The 18,548-nt window shown below is 43.3% G+C and overlaps 1 protein-coding gene across 2 annotated transcripts; it reads right to left on the bottom strand.

The window, feature by feature from the left end:
• Window positions 1–952: 952 nt before the first annotated feature.
• LOC110975494 (uncharacterized) lies at window positions 953–18,523 on the bottom strand. 2 transcript variants are annotated; one of them, XM_087130293.1, is made up of 16 exons: window positions 18,374–18,523; window positions 16,937–17,316; window positions 15,983–16,064; window positions 15,555–15,657; window positions 14,438–14,619; window positions 12,996–13,121; window positions 11,875–12,630; window positions 10,668–10,806; window positions 9,759–9,984; window positions 8,753–8,880; window positions 7,840–8,121; window positions 7,250–7,312; window positions 6,296–6,408; window positions 4,850–5,822; window positions 3,139–3,352; window positions 953–2,668 (listed from the first exon to the last, which is right to left on the bottom strand). In XM_087130293.1, exons 2-16 carry the CDS (start codon window positions 17,306–17,308, stop codon window positions 2,378–2,380), a joined length of 4,050 nt encoding a protein of 1,349 aa, XP_086986419.1. In that variant the 5' UTR covers window positions 17,309–17,316; window positions 18,374–18,523; the 3' UTR covers window positions 953–2,377. The 2 variants fall into 2 exon arrangements, with proteins under 2 accessions (XP_086986419.1, XP_086986420.1); XM_087130294.1 differs by lacking the exons at window positions 8,753–8,880; window positions 9,759–9,984.
• Window positions 18,524–18,548: the final 25 nt, after the last annotated feature.

Raw genomic sequence — 18,548 nt, 5'->3', positions numbered from 1 at the left:
GTACAATACCATGCTTGAAGTGCAATCTTAGCCTAGCCCATTCCATAGTGCCGCTTACTGGCCAATGTTATGCTCTATCTGAGACCTCGGTCCGTATCACAAAGACCATTGAGCATTTAAGCACGGCGAAAAGCAAGCTTGGCCTCAGAGGAAATGCTTGCTCAAGTCAGTGGCTTACCATGCATGAAGAGAAGAGGAGAATTGTCTGGGTGGATGCAACCCTCCATGCTTTTAGGTGCAGTCTGTCATTTGTGCATAATCTGATAATATTCCTTTCAGGCAACAAACGAGTTCAGAATCTAAAGAAGGATAACCCCACCGCTAACCTGATAAAGACCAAGCATAGTGTACGTATGCTGTGTATTCGTAAGAGAAAAAATATTCTTGGATCTGGATTTGACTGCAAATCAAAATCTAGAGTCTTGTTTGAATTGTGCCTAAATTTTGCATCTGGGACACGTTCTCATTCAGCCAGTTTCCAAACAGGCTGCTTTAGAAAATGGTCCTTCATTGCAGTCTTCCAAATGACAGCTCGCCAAACAGAATAATTTCACGGGGAGCATCGTCCCCCATAGTCATGATGTTGCCAGGTACTCTTTGAATAACTGCAAATGATGGACGTACATGTACCTTGAAGTGGAATTGTTTGCTGTTTATAGTAAGCACAACTGTCGTGCCAACATCTTTACAGCAGGATGAAATTAGCCAGTGTTCCCAGACTAAAATACATGTACTGTATGTATCGGTAAGAATGTATGCCTTTTCGCACACAAGGGTACACAAGAAAATCTCTGGTCAGACGTAAAGCATACATGCACATGTACATGTTGGGCCCACTGGCAAATGAAATGTAGTTGATTTTTTTTCTTAATGCTTTGATAGTGTCATGTACAATGTACATGGGGTGGTTACTGTCTTTTTTTTTTTTAATGGGACAATAAAGTGCTGTTAATTAAATCTGTGAATGTGCTGAGCACATCAGTAGTCAAACTGTTTATTTCACCCTGCTATAATGCAAAATCAAGGGAGTTTAACAACTGAAGTGTCAAAAGACTGAAATATATAACAGCTCAACACTTACAAAGTCGTGATCACAGTATGAACATTTCTGCATAACTCTACCAAGTCCAACATATACATGCATTAAGTTATGCGTACAATTCCTCCTCGATATATTCAACATTTCGAAACACCAGATTTTAAGAAAGACTGTTTGAAACAATCACGAAATCATAAAAATACTGATGAATAAAATCCTAAAATCAGGAAAAATCCTCACAAAATGTCACCCCCGTAACTTGATTAGAAATGCTCAAACTCCTTAAAACAAGAATCAAATTTGAAGTTTTCAACAATTACAACATGTCCAAAAGCAAACAATCGCAGAAAATTAAAGGCATGGTTCAGAAAGCATCTCACAATAGAACACTCGGAAAATGTATCAACCTTTTCAAAATTTTGGAACAATTTATAAGACTTCTTGAAATTTGTAACTAGCCGTGAATGTCTTCAGAAAGTATCGATTGTGTACTACTATTGATACTTTTGCACAAGTTCAACTGATATGGATGAGGAAAAACGTGATAAACAATTTCCATCTGCCAAAACCGTAAGTCACAACATAAAGTTTCACATGTAGGCTGGGGAAATCGGAAACCATAATCATCTTATGTTCTTCAAGGTTTAACGCTCTGGGGATTAAAAGTCTTCGTAATCGCTACGCAGACAGCCGGTCGAAACAACGTTCGTGAACTCTGGCAAACGCTCCACACTCGGATATCACTTTCTGTAATACAGACTGGAAATACTGGTGACAGGAATCACGGTTCTATTGCCCATTTCACTTTTGTTTGACTTCCGATATTCCTAGTGTGGTTTGTGCTGGTACATGTATGTGAGGCCAGGTGGTTTTCTGCAAATCTAAAGAATTTTCAATATTCACCACAACCCTAACTCCACCTACTCCAGCCCAAATCTTAACTTACGTGAGGCCAGTGGTTTTCTGCAAATCTAAAGAATTTTCAATATTCACCACAACCCTAACTCCACCTACTCCAGCCCAAATCTTAACTTACGTGAGGCCAGTGGTTTTCTGCAAATCTAAAGAATTTTCAATATTCACCACAACCCTAACTCCACCTACTCCTGCCCAAATCTTAACTTACGTGAGGCCAGGTGGTTTTCTGCAAATCTAAAGAATTTTCAATATTCACCACAACTCTAACTCCACCTACTCCAGCCCAAATCTTAACTTACGTGAGGCCAGGTGGTTTTCTGCATATCTAAAGAATTTTCAATATTCACCACAACCCTAACTCCACCTACTCCAGCCCAAATCTCAACCCTGATCCAAGATATCCCTTCAACCCTAACCCCCTTACCCTTCCCTGGTCCCCGTTTCTACCCCCCAAAAAAATGTGTCAAAAGCAGATTTTTTACCCACCCGTCCCCGAGAGTCGAATTTGTTCCCCGTCATCTGGTCTTGCCTGACAGCAGGGTTGCCGTCGGTGGACAGGCTGGGAACCACCTGGTATTCGGCGCTCTGCAGACCGTCCGTTGCCGGGGAGCCCGTGGAGATGCGGCCTGTTGCCAAGGAGAATGACAACAGTGATGAAGACGTGGATGATGCGGATGATGTGATACCATCACCGGGAGACTGGCTTGCAACCTGCACGAGGTAAGAACTTCGTTATCAAAGACTTCTCTTGTCCCGTACTTTCACGCTGCTGTTGCATTATTTGTTTCGTAAACTGTTTGGGCAATTGCTAAGAAATGAAACAGGAAACCTAGGGAGGATTTCAAACTAAAGCGATCAGCTGTAATTCAGATACCTGTACAGTTTGTTTCCATGGTTACAGGCTATTATGTATTTTCGGCACTTTTAGCAGATTTCAAGATTTTTTTCCAAGAGCAACCCAGTCACAGTGCGAACAGAGCAAGAACAATTTTGGTATGAAGCATCTTTCTTGTTCTGATGGCAAACGTCAATTTAAGAGTTTCTTAGCAGTACAACATCACAGAGTCAAGGAGGAGGTTTCCACCTCACGAAGCACACATGTCACTGCTGCCTCATGACTAGTGCTGGCAGCCAGGGGCAATGCCAAGCCCTAACCACTCGATTCCCAATCCTCATCTTACTTTCTTCTCCGCATTCCAGTCGGGCACCTCCAATAGTCCCTGCTCGGACCGGTTCCCCCTGGCCGTGTCCACTCCACCCAGGCACTGGTAGTATTTGGCCAGGAGATCCTCGTCACCTATCATATCGTCCAGGGATTCGTCGGCCTGTAGGTCGGGGGGATCGGTCCAGTCCCACGGCTCCTGCTTGATGACTGGCGAGCTGGACTGGGACCAGCTGAGGTAGATACAGATGTCAGTGTTTTGATCAACTCATTCTTAAGCTACATGTACATGAACAAGTTGAGTCACGACACAAGTCATTTTTTTACAAGTCACGTCACAAGTCAATTTTCCCGAATCAAGGCCCATGTTCCAGTTCATTTCTTCAAGCCTTTGTATGGTACATGTACATGTACATTGCATTATATTTATACGTACATGTACCAGTACATGTACATGTATGTGTTTACACTTTTTCTGACATCTTTATTGATGTTCTAGCCTAATGGTATTTTAAATTTGCCCTCTCTGCTTTAGGGCTGAGTCAATTTGAATAATTTGACATTCAGTTTGAATATCCGAGTAATGGGTCATACTGACCAGCAGATTGTTGAAGAACAAAACCAGACAAAATCAGTTGCAATACTATGCACAATGGTACTTTATAATCACCATGATAGCTTCTTACGTCTAGGAGTTTAAGAGACCAACAATACTTCTTGCCCTGTTGAAAATTTCTTTTCCTTTTAATTTTTTGAATGAGTAATGTACTTTTTGAATCGCTGTTAGATTTCTGTCGCTTTTCCTTTGAATCCGCTTGAAACAAGACTCCATAGTGCAATTTTTCTCATTTAAAACAAAAGAAAATTGTCCCTTTTTATGAAGTTTGCATTCGAATGATTGAATTCGGAAATTAATATTGGAATATTCGATAATCAAGTATTCGGCACAGCCCCACTCTGCTTAATTAAATACATCACAAAATGCTACGTGTCCTGGTATAAAACATCACTATAATAGAAACACGTTTTTGGTTTAGCATATCAAACGTTGTCACAGATGTTCTGTTGCCCATTAGCTATTTCAACAAGACAACTTTATTCACGTCAAGTCTACAGTAAGTTTCTCCTAAGTCGAGCTGAAGCCAAATTGGAACTCGAGTCTGACTGGTGTCCAAGTCAACAATTCAAGTGAACATCTGTGACAAATGCCGAGAAGTCCAGTTTGAAAATACGCATTCACTGTTCCAATTACTAAAAAACCATACCATATTTCATTCACTACTGACCTGCAATATTACATCTACAGGTCGTCCGTCAGTATTTTTAATTATTTTTGCCAACAAGGGCAAGTTAAGACGGATTGCGGATCGACCAGCGTCAACTGCAACAATGGACAGTTGGACTGTCTAGCCAACCATCTGGAACCAGGCCTTATTGTCGTATTGCTGGTGATCAGTTCTTTTCATAATTACATGTAGTTTCTGAAGAAATCTATGACAAGAATGTGACTGTAAGACCACATATAGTGAACGCAATGGGCAAAGCAACCCAACAACAAAATGTGACTTACAATTGGTTTAACAAAGTACTTTAACGGGCCGGGTCACCAGAGTGACCAAGTATTGCTTGTGTGCCAAGGTAACTAGTCACGGTGACTGTATATTTCATCCCTGAACTTGCCCCAAGATGACAATAAGACGGCATTTTTATAAAATGTTTTTTACGTGTACCTGTAAGGTTCCTTGGGTAGCTCAGATGATAATGAGGTCTCTGCTGAACTCTGGGAGACGTGAGTGAGGCTCATGTACCGTCCCGGCGTTGACAGAGTAGAGGTGGACAATGGTGACAAACAGGGCGAGGTGCTTGTATACGACGAGCCCATGTGTACTTCGGTGTCAGAAGTGGGATAAGCACTGTTGGGATTCTGACTGCCAAACTGTAGCGCCAATGGGACCGTCGCAGGTAGTGAATACGGTAACTGAGGCTGATTCTTGGTCGGTGTGCCTGAATCAATGCAGATCAGTGTGGACTGGGGTTGGTGGCAGCTGGATTGTGGGCCAGCTGGGGTCTTACCGACAATCTGGCCATTCAGGAGGGCTTGTTTGGCTCCCTGGTAGACCTGCTGGCTTGAACTGACATCGGAGACTTCGAGATCCGACTCGGCCGGTTTTTGGTTGCACGTATTGAGGCCTTGGCTACTTAGGGCTCTTGATGCAAAACGAGCCATGGATTCAGTTATTTGGTCTTCATTGTTCTCACTTGACAGGAGCATCTTCTCCTCGTCATCAGCTTCCAGAGAAAAACTGTCCTGTTTGACCGGGCTGATGAGGTAGAAGGAACTTTTGTTTGGGCTCAGCTTTTCATTCAGACTGCTGAGCCCGGACAGCCTGATGGGGCTGAGAATCACTGCAGGAGGACTGTCAGCAGTGCCAGACTTGCCGGTCATGAGCCGGTAGGCCTCCAGGAGAGCACCCTGAAGGTGATCAGGCAACCCTACTTGATCCGCGACATTGACAGAAGTGGTGTCAGGAGTGGGATCAGCATGCTGGTTACCGATGGAGTCCGGAGAGCTGTGCATGGAGCTGCTTGTCCTGGATTCCTTCTCCAGTTCCAAGATAGTCAAAACAATCTCGTCATCCGATTTTGTTGTGTTGAGCCGATTGATGGTGGGCGGGATTGCGTATTTCTCTGATTGAAGTGTCTCTGGCAGAATACAAGATGCTAAACAATAATTTTTGCTTCATAAAATATTGGAATATTAGATTACTTCCCTCTAGTTGTGTACATGTATGGTAACATTTTCTTTAAATGAAAAACATTCACATGAAATTCTAACAAGCCACTTTTTTCCATCAGATCAAATTAAAGCATTGAAAAAAAGGTAAAATAATTTCTTTTAACGATAAAAGTCAATTTCAATAGACCTAAAACATGACGCCATGCTTTCTTTACATGTTCACTTTTCTCTAGTAATGAGGTTGGATGTCCCACGTGACAGCACACACATGTTAACGAAGCGTGACATCATGTCTCTTAAACACATGTAACTAAAAATACATGCCATGAAGCAGAAACAGCATGGAAAACCCTGAAAGGAAACCAGACCAAAGTTTCCACAGAACCACACGGTAATCTTGCAGGCACTTAATGCAAATGAAAGGAAGGCCCACACTTACTCTCTAGATCTGAATCCTCGAGGAAGCACTGGCTAGATTCATTAGATAGGAGCAGTGGCGTGATGATGTCATCAGGAAGCTGGGGAATCTCACTAAGAAGCAGGCTGCCTTGGCTGCAGAGATGATCAGTCGCAATGTTTGTTGATGAGCAACAGTGATGAGGGGCGTGTGAAACGTAACAATTGTTGAATGCTGTGATGTGCTTTGAAGACCTGAGGGATGCATAGTGCCGGAGGCAAAGCCAACGGGGCTACTTGTATGCGTGGTCTTCAAAACGTCATATCCCACATCGCTTCAGTCAACAATGGTTTTGTCACATCTCTGTATTGATTTTTTCACTTATTTTTCAAGGGATATTAAGGGCAACCAAAGAAATCGATCAAAATAAACAGTTAGCAGTCTTTGCATTAATTATCCTGTACACTACTGGGGTGCGTGTGTACATGTACACAAACAGTATCGCACAACACTGGCTGATGTACTATCTAATGGTGAGTGTGACATGCGGTCATGTCACCCTGTCACTTGATCGCCCTGGGCCAATAAAAACACAGTATCCAAGACAGAAATGTTGATCCGTCATCCTCATACATGTATATGAGCAGAGGCCTACCATTTTAGCATGTTTAGGAGAAAAGACAGATTCCCTCTCACGATGGAGGTCAGCTCTGAACTTTGATTGAGTGCGTCTTGCAGTGGAAAGTAGGCAAACTCTTTGCAGAACTTTTCCATTGTCATTGTAATTCTAAAGCTCGCATACATTTTGTTGTTTGTTTAAAGCCTGGTTGAACAAAATGTTTGACAGGAAAGCGGAAGATTGTTTCATTTCTTTCCAAGTTTGTCTTTGTTCGAACACTCTATCTTTACTAACTGAAAACCAAACACTGACAAGACAGAAATGTATCTGAAAGTTAGAGATTATATAATCCACAGCTCCAAGAGTTTTAAAGGTACCTGCTATCCTGATCAAGAAAGCTGCTGTTGTCAAAGAAAAGCTCTCCACCATTCGTTGTCTTGCTGTGAAAACATGTACAGAGTATTTCATATTGGGTAAATCCCTCCAAACCAAAATCCCTTTTGAGGGTTAGATGGGGTGGAAGAGGAGTGGTTGGACGACATATTCCCCAAAGATGTTCACCTCTACCATAGTCACACTCCAATTGGATGGGAATAGGAGGCAAATATAGTCAAGTGGACTTGTTTCAGATTGTATTGATGGAGGAATCCTCTCCAGTGGAAATTTCCGTCAGGGTCCACTTTGCACCCGGCAGTTTTTGTTTTCAGGAGTTCCATCAATTTATGGTTTCCATGCTCGAAGAAAATAGAGGTTTTTTTTGTTTGTTTTTGTGGAGCGTCAATGTCGTTCTGGAGATGTACGTGTAAAGGTTGAACACAAGTCCTCATGTGGATGTTGGACACTCAATTTCTGTCTTCCTGTCATGTGAGAGGTTACGTGTGGTTACTTCCGCACCGGGCTGAAGGTGGGATTTCCCAACATTTTAAACAGCATTTTTGTTTAACCTCGGGCATTTCTGAATTCTTACCCGACATCTTCTAACGGGCGGTCCAGCTCAACCTCTTCTACATCAACGATTTCCTCCACGTCCAGCTCCACGTCCGCCATCCCAGCCCCCTCGATGACGATCCGAGGTCCTCTCCGCATCACCTTCCTCGGCGTCTGTGACTTCCTCCGGCTGGCCTTACCTTGGATGCGGAGCTTAGCGGTGGGATGATGATAGGGCGATGCTTCAGTGCTTGAGGCAGGTGATGGAGTACATATGGGTGCTCTGGACTTGCGTTGACAGTTGCGCTGCCGGGTGATCCCACTTGGACGAAAAGAGATGGAAAATAGTAGTTTTAAGAGGAAGCAGCTTATATTGGCATCTTAGGCAAATTTTAAGAGAATATTTTCTCATTCAGATTTTTTTTTTAAAAAAGGATGCAACAACTCCATTTTTAAATCCAAGAAATCTTTCCAAGATGGCACATGGATTTCCTGGACTTTTCTATCGATGCGTTTGGGTCTAAAGTAAAAGGCGCATTCAATCCATCTACATGAAACAGGTTTTAAACTTGGCATTTATAGCTACATTTTGTTGTCTGAAAAAAACATAAATTCGTGTAAATAAAACTCAAAACATGCTGCAAATTTAACAATAAATGAGAAAAGAATGTGGTCAAGGAAAATTGACGAGGGGAAGGATAAGAAACTGACTTATTTTTTACTCTGCCATATCTATCACTCTTCAACATGAACAGGACACTTCAGCAAATATGTACTGCCGTAAAGTCCAGGAATGTGGTTTTCTGCCAAGCACTTTTATCCGTGCATGTACACAGGTTTGAAAATTGCATCCTTGAGCTCTTTCCATCCTGAGATGTTGTTCAACATGGCTGGCCTGTGACCTGTAATACTCAAGGGTCTTGGAGGGGTTGTCGCCTTGTATACAAACTCACCAGACGTGGCTGCCCACTTCGCTGTTCAGGGGATTCCGGGGTCTGACGCGGGCAGCGGTGGCTCGCTTGTGGTACTTTCTCCTGGGTGCCTTCTTGCCGTCGCCAGCCATGGCATTTACCTGGTCAAGCTACACCATGCGTGGACAGGAAGCAAGCAAGATTTGAGCAGGCACAGAAGCACAAGTTTCAATTAACGGTGGTGACCAAGACTTGGGCGTTATCAGCGTAGTAGAACGCATGGAGACCATCACAAGGTTAAATAAGACAGGAAACCATTCACCAGACCAGACGCAAGACCATTCACGACCGGCAATCACTCACAACACTTCACTGAACACTGTGTAAAATCTTCATTTCTCTTTCTTGTGATTTCGGTTTCCATTACAGCTGTCCCCAGTTTTCCAACCCGTGGTTGACAGAAAGCGTTTTCTTTGCAAAAGAAGGCTCTATGAGTTTTCTGCACATGCTGGATTCTCTGTTAAGAAGGCAATTTCTGCTGTGGGGATTAATTGCTACAATGGACAACGAGACACCTACTAGCTTCTAGACCGGCAAAGTAATTAACTGATCCACTATGTTCCAGCCTTGCACATCATATATGCGTGTGCACACATATCAGACTTTAGTGTATGTGGGACATAAATCACCACTGTGGTTGGTCTGAACTCAATAGCATGGGGCTTCATGGATTGGTCTGTTAGTAAAACCAGCATCGCCCAATCTAGTCTTGGTACAAGGCACTTGTGTATATTTCAGTGATCTATCATCACTCACTGCTGAAAGACAGCACACAACAAAATTACTCTCATTTCCCCTTAAAAGATGAAAATTGAAATGATTTGAACATACGCTTCGAAAATACTTTGCCATCGTTGAAGTTTACCTGCAGTATAACAGTACGCTAGACAAATCTACCCAAATCCAACGCAATCATGCCAAAGCCAGCCCTATTGCCCAAAGCCCTGATCCCATTCCCTCAACCGCCAACCCCTTGAGAAAAGGGCACCTTTTCCTTCTTGATGATCGGTTGACCAGCAATGCTGTCTCCGCTGTCGTCACAAAATAGCCTCTTGCAGCGCCCGCTCTTTGCTCTTTTGGGGCCAGGTCCCAGTGTGGCCCGCCTGACATCATTGACAAACTTGGCTGACCAGGCAGAGGGGCGACGCTTAGGGGCAACGGAGGGGGGATGGGTGGCCGAGCGAGGAGTGCCGTAGGGGGTCCGCTTCTGATACCTGAGGGGCGAGTTTAGGGGGGGGGGATTTGGTTACAAATCTGATGGTTGCTCTTGAAAATTCCATCGCATCACTGAGGTTTGGGTTTGGTGCTTTCAAAAATGGCATTTCAGCATGTTTTGGCAGAGACTCGGAACATCCAGGGTCCATGCTATTTGTGGACAAGTGAATTATTTTGTGAAAAAAGTTTGTGTTTTAATGGTTGTTTACAAAAACCTTCAGCTAGCTAAAGCAATGAGCACAAGCAGTTGTGCAGAATGTTACCAACTTTTCACACAAATTTGCCTGTTTACGAGAACTTTTAAATTCATATCTTAATTCTACATGTATCTTTTTTAAAAGCCAACTCCGAGAATTCCAGGCTCACTTGGCCACGAAGGCCACCTGCCAAACCGCAAATTCTCAGTTTGTGGCCCTGCATGCTCTGCACGCTTTGATTTACACAGTGAAAAGGCTCATTGTTTGGTGGCATGTGGCTCTATTCATGTTTTGGATTACATATATTCTGTGTATATAACAGTGTTTAAAAAAATAACGTCTTCTAACCAGTGGTTAAAAAGAGAGTTTCTTGCAACCAAATTGTTACGTTTCCTCATTGTTCAAAATCAGAGTTTGTCTGTAGCCATCAAATGCCATCTGTCACTCCTCGAGCTAAGATGTTGACTGCTAGGGCCAAAACTCACCTGTCATCCTCTTTCCAAGAAGGGATGTCTTCCTGACACGTCAAGTCTGGGGTCACTCTGCCTTCCGTTTCCAAGTTTGGAAGGGGGGCATCATCAGCTTGGTCGGGTGACGTCAAAATTCGGGCGGTTTCCGGCCCAGCTTGAATAAGAGCATCGAGCAAAAGACCAAAAGAAAAATTACGCATGAGATGGATGCCAGCTGAGGAAGATGGGATTTGTTGTGTCGACCCCTGGCTCCAGCCTACCGAGATGAGTCGACCTGCTGGCTATCAAGAGCCACATTCCACGGGAGAAAATACACCGCATTCCATCAATCCCACCTGGACTTACCAACCTGGCATGCAGTATGCCCGGGTGCATGGAATAAGTAACTCTATAGCGCATCTGCGTTAACGCACAGTAAGACACACATTCTTGGTCTCAAATCTCTACATTTGTGGGAGAGAGCAGACAGGAATATGTCGCGCAGAAGGTGCAATATTTCCTGGGGTTTTCTCAATTTCGGGACAATACTGACCCAAGCTTTGTGGATTTTTTTTCAACGTTTAATCATTAAGGTCTTGTTAGTTTTTTGGTGGTACTGAAAACCAAGTGCAAGGTCTCACAATTTCAGGGCCGTTTGTGATAGACCTCACGCCTTGCTAGTTATTGAAACTCCTGAAAAGTCACAGGTTTTATTGCGATCACTGTTACAGCCCCTTCACTGGTTGTTCCGTGGATTTCTCTTCCTCCACCAATCTCATCCTTCAGCTCAGATATTGATTATGACCTTTTAATCTACACTTGACACTGTAACTTGAAAACTGCTGGTGCTCTAGTTAAGTCGTCAAATACATGTACATTTCACACTGTGTAATTTGTAAAATGTAGCTCAGCTAAAATTATTGTAATAAGTTTAAAGGCAGACACAAAACTAGCGTGCTTTTCTTACAACTGCATATCTGGAAGAAACATGTACCCGTTTACGAATGTACTCTATCAGTTAAGCCCTGAATTCGCAGTCTGTTAATGTCAACATCGTATGTCACAACATTAACAGGCAAAATGTGATCTTGTAAATCTGGTTTCTTTGTGAATGAGAGGACTTGCTTAGATGATGTTTGTCAGGTTCTACTCTAGGGTTATAATTTATCCTTGCGAATTCGATGTCCGTGTTTTACATGTGCATCTTGAAGTTCATCTTTGAATAGTAACGAAAAACACTTACTGTCTCCCAAGCTGATGACGGACTTTCCCACAATCTTGTAGCGCTTGGATGGTGAAGTCATGATGAGGTCAGGGAGAAGAGCTGAGTAAGTGAGAACAGTGCCTGCCTGGCTAGTGGTTGGATTATCAGCCAAGGTTCTGGCTGGACTGCGGTACAGTGGCCGGATGTGATCATTAGCTCCGTGGCTAACGGACGGACTGTGTACAGGACTGTAGGATGGATGGCAGGAGAAGGTGTGGCCACTGGTTTTTACTTGGCTGTCAGTCGACCTACTGGCGGGACTTGGTGGCCAGAAGGGTGGTACGCTTCTACATCTGGCAGACCGATTGGTGACCGGTGTTCCGGGCAAACTCCAGCGTGGGACTCGGCAAGGACTGGCCAGCCCAGGGCTAATGGCTGGACTCCGGTGGGCTGAGCTTTTGGCCGGACTCCAGTAGGCCGGCCAGTGAGGTGTCACTTCGTCATACTTTCTGGCCGGAGAGCGGGCCGAGCCCTTGAGGGCCAGTCCGCTGGGACCTGCTATTCCGTTCTTCGCAGCGGGACTCACAGAATGGTTGTCGAAGCTAGCCGGCCTGTCACCAACCTTCATGTGACTTGGTACACTAGGCACAAGCGGTCTATCCGGACTGTAGAGAGAGGGCGAAGTAGGAACGTAACTTCTCTGATCTCTCACTGGACTCTGGGAGGGAACACGTGCCACGTCGTGCAGTGCTCTACGTTTTGGATTCGTCATCACTTGAGTTTGCTGAATGTGTCCTTTGGAAATGCAATAAAGGGCGTAATCAATTCAGACATCAAAAGCTAATACTTTGAAATCTTCCCAATGATAAACCTTTCTATAGAAATTGAGGCTTTTTTTCAATGATCCCCTAAAATTTAGAATTTTTCCAGCTTTCAAGTGTAAAGCTTTGAAAATTTATGATGTGATTTTGGTATATCCTGAGTACCCATTTTTGATCGAATGAAAAAGTTCAAAATGCATATTTGGCCATCTCGCTTGCTGACTTAAAGCATTTAATTGCAGTGTAATTGTTCCCATTTGCTAATAAATTTGTGTACATTAAAAAGCCTTTTGGGGTCCTACTAGACGTAACGTAGGAATCTTGTTGTGAAGAGCTTACCATTGAAAGCATTGTTTGGGATATGTTTGGGTGTGAGATTGAGAGTTTCCGGCCACGAGTCCTCCGTGTCGAGATCTCGCTCCTCGCAGACGAGGGACTTGGTCGGAGTGGAGGGAACAGCTCGTTCTTGTAGAGAGAAACAGAAGACACCAAACAAAAGTCAATCTTGAAAGCAAGCTGACCGCTTGCTACTTGGCAACCTTCTTAGGATTCCTCATATAGACGTGTCATGGGATCATCTCTTTTCAAATCCAGAGCACTAAAACAGGGATCTAGCTTGATGGCAAAAAGATGAATGTACCCCAGAAGGCAGTGTTGTGGTTGGGTACTTTTCAAAGACCAACTTCTTGGCCAAATATTGAACTTGTTGAGAGATAACAAAACTTGGAGTGGTGTGTGAAGTCTGAAATTTATTTATTTTTTGTAATCTTACCCTGGGGCATTTACCATAAACAAAGTCAAAGTTCCCTAGCTTTGTTCCGTTTTAGCCAGTTCAATACATGTATTTGGCAGAGAACTTGGCACTCAAAAAATACACGACTACAGTACTGTCCAAAGGTCTAAAGTTTCAATCAAAAAGATCCCACAAAAATAAACAGACCACAACGAGCATCCGACATACGTGTATGTAAACACTGACATCAATCATCATTACATAGCTTCAACTAAGTACGAACTCGCCAATATTTGTGACCTGTCATTACAAAATGAGCTGAAAGTTGGAATTTTCAAAAACCGAGATTGGTGTTTTTTCAATTCAGCAGAAAAAGAGCTTTCAAGTGGTATGTACATGGGACGCTAAGGGGAGAAATATAAGGTGACAATGTGACATTATTCTGGCAGCTTTGCGTCTTTGTTCCTGACGTTGTTTCAACATTTCTGACATGGCCCGAATAATGTTATCATCAAGATTGCTGAGAAAATGACATTTTTAAATATATGACCCTGCGAAACATTTGGAATTTCACAGAAAACGGCTTACGCTTTCCAAATATTTCAAACCCCCCCCCAAAATTGACCTCCACTTCAATATGACTTTGAACCCTCAAAATAGGTAAGAGCGGGATGCAGTTTTACGCCTATTTTCAAGATCGGTGGTCGAGTGGTTAAGACGTCTGCACTAGTAAGCAGGAGGTCGTGGGTTCGAGTCCCACCCGAGTAAGCTCGTGAATTTTTTCGCACGCTCTAGGACAAGCACTGAGCATACAGTGTTTATCAACATATATATTGGGTAAGGGCAAAACCTGTTATTAAATATTCGCCTATTTTGTTGTGACAGCCAGGTCATATTTGACAAAGTTCTATTTAGCATAACTTGCTGAAAGTTTAAGTGTATTAGGCACTGATTAATGTGGAAACTGAAGGAGTTATGGCTGTTGGTGATAACTGACAGTTTCGTTTATAGACATACGTCACACATTACATTCTAGTTACAATCTAACCTCTTGGCACATTGGACCTTGAGGGATCACATTCAGTGGGGTACTCCATTGCTGGGCCCGTTGCTGTCGTTTTCACCAAGGGAGGAACAAGCTGCTCGCTGTTGGTTTTGCCAAACCTTGGCAGGACACCTTCTTGCTGGACTGCTTTGGGCTCTGTTTTCTCAACAGAAGTGGTTTCGGAGCTAGAGGGCAGATATACATGCAATTGAACTGTCATACAACCGGACTATATCATAGAGCCTAGTTGAGCACTATTACATATGTAACAGTCAGGTTGGTGTAGTGGCTCTTTCCTCGCCTTCCACCCGGGTTCGAATCCCAACTAGGTCAGCATGTGGATTGGGTTTTCAGTCCCTGCCTGATTCTTTGGGTTTTCCCCTGGAATCTTCATCCATGGTTTTCCTCCCACCTCTGAAACTGAACATTTCTTCATTGTCTTGTTAACTCTCACTTCATCCTGTAATGTTGCTAAATGCGCTGTTGGATAAACGGATATTAATAAATATGGCAAAAAAAGGTAAATCTTCTGTGGCCCGGGTCACATCAAATGCATGTCAATATCCCAAAATGCCTTTTTGTCAAAGGAAATGAACTAGGCCCACATAACATAATTTTTTATGAGATATACCCTGCTATATATCTTTGAAACACAAGGTCCCTTGGACTTAAGAATTTGTTACATGTATATGAAACCTGCCTTATAAATAACCCTGAGAGTGACTACTTCTCAAAAAGGTGAAATTCAAGTGCCGTTTGTCATGTAGGGGGCACGCAGAGAGCTATAGACAAAATACAAATTGTTTATGGACTGCAAAATTAAATACATGTACCTCGTATAATAAAGTGGTGATTAAGAAAGAGATGAGACAGACATTTGAATGCCACTGCCGCTGGGCTTATTTTTTATGCCTCTGGCAAATATGCTGCAGTTTTGTACACATTAAAATGAAAATGTGATCACATGCTTTCACAAAACAATGCAGCACATGCACCATTAAGGGCTCCTATATGCTCATGTCATTGAATTCCCAGGTAAATACTCGGAAATTAATTTACTTGTACCGTTGGGCTTTCTTTTTTTTTTTGTCTGTAAAAATAAAAGAAAAAGCAAACTGACCTTGGCTTTTGTCTATATTTGTAGTAGAACTTGCGAGCAAACTCTCTCCTGGCTGACTGGAGACTTTGATGTCCTCGCGTCGGTGAAAAGCAACTCTTGTTACCTAAAATACACACAAGGCAATTACTGTCGTTGGAAAATTTTTCCAAGGGCTTTTGAATTGAGACTGATATCATGTAATCGCCGTGAAAAATGCTCATCTTATATAATGAAGTTGTGACTAAGGGAGATGTATGCAGCTGAAACACTGGAGTGTGGCTGCGTGTTGGGCGGGGCTTACTGGATCGGTCTACTGTTACCAATGTCAACCCTAAAACCAGAAATAGATCTTTTGGGAGAAAACGCTCGGGTTGCCCCACACCATGCATCCTGTGAATTACTTCTAGATCGACTGTCCAAAACTCAAGCAAAACTAGCTAGTGTCTCACCGTGTCTATCTGCTTGCTTCAAAAACATGAAGACAGCCTCTAAATACTGGACCTTCTGCGCTGTCTTCTGAACGATCATTTCCTAGCAAGAAGCCGGAAAAAAAGGAGTTAGAAAATTGTTTTGTCGATTCACTGAGGTGGATTTGAATTCACTGAAAGTCTGAGTCTGACTTGCCTTGTGAAAAGAAAGTCTGCAGCAAAGGAGGAAAAGAAATGGTTATTTTTTTTGGAGGATAGCTCCAGAGAAACATTCTCACAGAAACGAGAGGCACATGTTGAGGGTGAAAAAAATTATGTTGCCCCCTCGTAATGTTTGAAACCATTTAAACGAAGGTCATTGAAGGTGGATCTTGAATTTTTATAAACTTTCTCAGCCTCAGAACAAAACAGAGTGATGTTTTGATCCAAGCATATTTTTTTATCTCAAAGGCAAAATGAGAAAGTACTAGAGACAAAACAGTTAAACGGAATCAACCAGGAGGAGGGGGTGAGTAGACAGATGGCTAGACAGATGGGTAGGCAACAATGGGAAGGGAAGGGTGTGAAAAGGCAGAGGTGGGTAAAGGACTGTAGGGTAGCAAAGGACAGGATGAAGAATTTCTTACACGAAAAAAGCAGCCACCATAACGATGCTGTGACCATCAGAAAAACTACCCTCTCTCCTGAGGACGGCCAGAGCATCCTGGTGGAAGCATTGAATTAACACTCACCGGTTCCTTTAAGAACCCCACCTCTTCTTGAAGGGAAACATGCAGATCCCATGATGCACCCGCAAATCCTTAACCACTCGTACTACCTCCACCATGCAAAGTTTTAAAATTCAAATCTTGCAGAAAAAAATATATGCCACAAATCTTCTGAAGAAGCATGGGCCGGAGGTAACTATACTTGACACGATACAGAATGTTGCTTTCTTGAGCAGTTCATAGGAGAGATTCTAAAAAAAAAAGATACCTTGGAGAGGCGAGTTTTGGTACAATTCCTCCCTGGAAGCAATTTTGTCTCCAGATGCTTGAAGCAGACGGACAGGTTAGAGCGCCACTTGGCATCGGACTCACGCCTCCTTTTCTTCTTCTCGTCCCTGCGCGGCGACTGTCTGGTTTTACCCCCAGTATTCAGGGTTGCCGTCGACGGAAGGGCACGCTGCTGCAGTTGCTGGCACAAAGTCGGCGGCCCTGCGAGCTGAATCGCCGGTCTCTTGCTGTGACCGAATTTCTTGTGGGACCACCGGCGGGGCGTCAGTGTCGGCGAGGAATGGGACGAGGATGAGGAAGTGGGGATCTCGTCATCAGGGTCGTCCTTTGACCTTTGGGCTGCCAGTGGCATGATGCTCCCTTGGTATAATCAAAATCAGAATAACAGTAAAGCATGACCCACATTGATCCTGTTATGCATAATGAAGAAAAGCGAACTGACCTCGATGTTGAAAAACATAATGGACCACTTTGTATCTACCTGACAAATAGCAAGATATATGAAAAATTAATTAGTACACACTTATATAGAGCAGCCAAGATTTCACCCTTTTTTTAACCAGATGAATGCGTCACCGTAGGCTGGATCAGATTTAACCATGTCCCCTGCCTGGAGTTGAATCCAAAACGTTTGCACATCAAGTTTACAATGCCTTCAATGTATCCTGATCGAGTAGGTGAACATTAGTGAGGCCTATAGCTTCATAATGACATTTTTTCACCACTTTTGATGATTTTTTACAATTTTAACTGCTGCAAACGTTACAGGTTAGGCCAAGCCACCCTTAATCAATCTGGTAAGAATTTAACGTTCCCTTTCAACCTCCCCCACTGACTTTGTCAAAGTGATAACGCCCTAGACTTATCGATGTTATAAACAAAAAAGGTTGCAAAGCTTGGGACTGATGAACAAGTTATAGGCCTTGCCTAGCATTAGGCCTAAGCTTAGTGAAACAATGTGTCGAGCCTAGTAGGCCTGGAGTTGAACATGTCTCAGTCAGTCAGTCGCACGTTAAGGCAAATCGTGACCCACCGTTTTACTCACTCGCCAAAGAATGAAGCAAAGAAACAGCACTGATTTTTTGTTCATTTTCAAGCCAGTTGCCTCTCTGAACAATCGCTGGGTGGGCCTACTGGAATAATAAATTAAGACACCATGCTACTGCATAGGTTTTGCTCTATGGATCAAGCAAGGCCTGCGGTTACGACCCGACATTACGACGCGGCGACTGACACGACGCTGCAGTCAAGCAACAGCTACATCATAGAGTACTCGTAACGTTCGTTAGGCCGCGGTCTGTCGTCCATGAGGCTCAGTACTCAGCCAACTGTGATTTTGTGCAGTTTTTTCGCAAAATTTGCTCCTAAATTCAAACCATACAACCACTCCCTAATTCTACACCACCTCTTGACTTACCACAGCAAATCTCAGTTGAAATTCCATCACACAAAATCAGCAGGGTGAAAGTTTATTTGATAGCTAAAATCAACAGATCAATAATTTTCCTGCAAAGTTCTGCATTAACGTACGTACGTACGTACGTGGTGCGCGGGTAGCTAACAAATGATACAAAATCACCGGCGAGCGCGCG

This window comes from Acanthaster planci, linkage group LG20 (genome assembly GCF_054643075.1).
Source record: "Acanthaster planci isolate LZ-2023a linkage group LG20, COTS_SCS, whole genome shotgun sequence".
NCBI lineage: Eukaryota > Metazoa > Echinodermata > Asteroidea > Valvatida > Acanthasteridae > Acanthaster > Acanthaster planci.
The sequence above is the reverse complement of the archived record's forward strand: the minus strand, read 5'-3'. Positions and strand labels throughout refer to the sequence as shown.

Bases quoted from the DNA above. Each gene is read 5' to 3' on its own strand.
- LOC110975494 (XM_087130293.1), bottom strand. From the start codon at position 17,308: ATGCCACTGGCAGCCCAAAGGTCAAAGGACGACCCTGATGACGAGATC. The intron at 12,631-12,995 runs GTAAGCTCTTCA...GCATTTCCAAAG, and splicing joins CCCAAACAATGCTTTCAATG to GACACATTCAGCAAACTCAA. The intron at 6,409-7,249 runs GTACCTTTAAAA...TCATCTCTGCAG, and splicing joins TTTCTTGATCAGGATAGCAG to CCAAGGCAGCCTGCTTCTTA.